The sequence below is a fragment of the Sesamum indicum genome, linkage group LG5, assembly GCF_000512975.1.
Source record: "Sesamum indicum cultivar Zhongzhi No. 13 linkage group LG5, S_indicum_v1.0, whole genome shotgun sequence".
Classification (NCBI taxonomy): domain Eukaryota; kingdom Viridiplantae; phylum Streptophyta; class Magnoliopsida; order Lamiales; family Pedaliaceae; genus Sesamum; species Sesamum indicum.
The window spans coordinates 8,561,003-8,561,880 of NC_026149.1; the positions used below are offsets into that span (position 1 = coordinate 8,561,003).

The 878-nt window shown below is 38.8% G+C and overlaps 1 protein-coding gene across 1 annotated transcript; it reads left to right on the forward strand.

Annotated features, from left to right (window-relative positions):
* On the forward strand, window positions 8-530 carry LOC105162275 (the record flags this gene model as incomplete). Its single annotated transcript, XM_011080279.2, is given in 1 exon segment — window positions 8-530. A coding segment is annotated over 1 exon segment (345 nt), but the record flags the coding sequence as incomplete, so codon positions are not given.

An 878-nucleotide genomic window follows, 5' to 3' on the forward strand; every position in this document is an offset into this window, starting at 1 on the left:
CCGGCGTTTCTGCTTCGGGTGGGACGACGGCGGGGAGAGCCATAACTATCTCCTGCAGGGAAGGGGAGAAAGAGGGGGTCACAAGGAGGCATGGGTAGCGGCCCAACTCAAGAAACTGAAGGAGTTCTCGGAGCTGGTGGCGGGGCCTAAATGGAAGAATTTTATTAGGAAAATCGGCAGGATCTTCAAACACAAGAAGCAAAGGATGGATTTTCAGTATTCTCCGCAGAGCTACGCTCTCAACTTTGCCGAGGATCAGGATCAGGAAGAAGATGGGAATTTGCTGCACAGTTTCTCGTCCAGGTTTGCTCCTCATTCTATCAATGATCAACAGAGGAAGGATGGTTTGTGATCGTAGATTCTTGAAATTAATTTGGTTATATAACTAAAAGAAGGATTCGAGATACATATAGTTTGGATCGAGTCCAATGGCGATGATGATGTGATGTACATTGATCCCACACTGTTTGATGAATTGCCTCTTCGAATCATGTTAGGATTATTCCAAATTAAGTGTTTATTTCATAGAATGGAGATGTGAATCGTGCATGCCAATTTCGCAATTCAAAGTATACATATACATATATTAATCGGATGCGGTTCTTACATCGCTAAATAGGTTCAATTTAAAAACTTATCTAATATACGGATAGTTTTCAAAATAACGGTAAATACATTCAAATATTGATTCAATACCTAAATAATTCTAAATTGATAAAAATTATTATAAACTAGACGTATACTGACGTTCAGCGGAGCTGAACACACTAATTTCTGATTGTAAAGTCTCAACTTTATTACTCGAGTAAGCCTCATTATCCCTTTCGAAGTACTTGGTATTGGCTATAGTTAAAATCAAAAGGTTTAATTATTTGGTT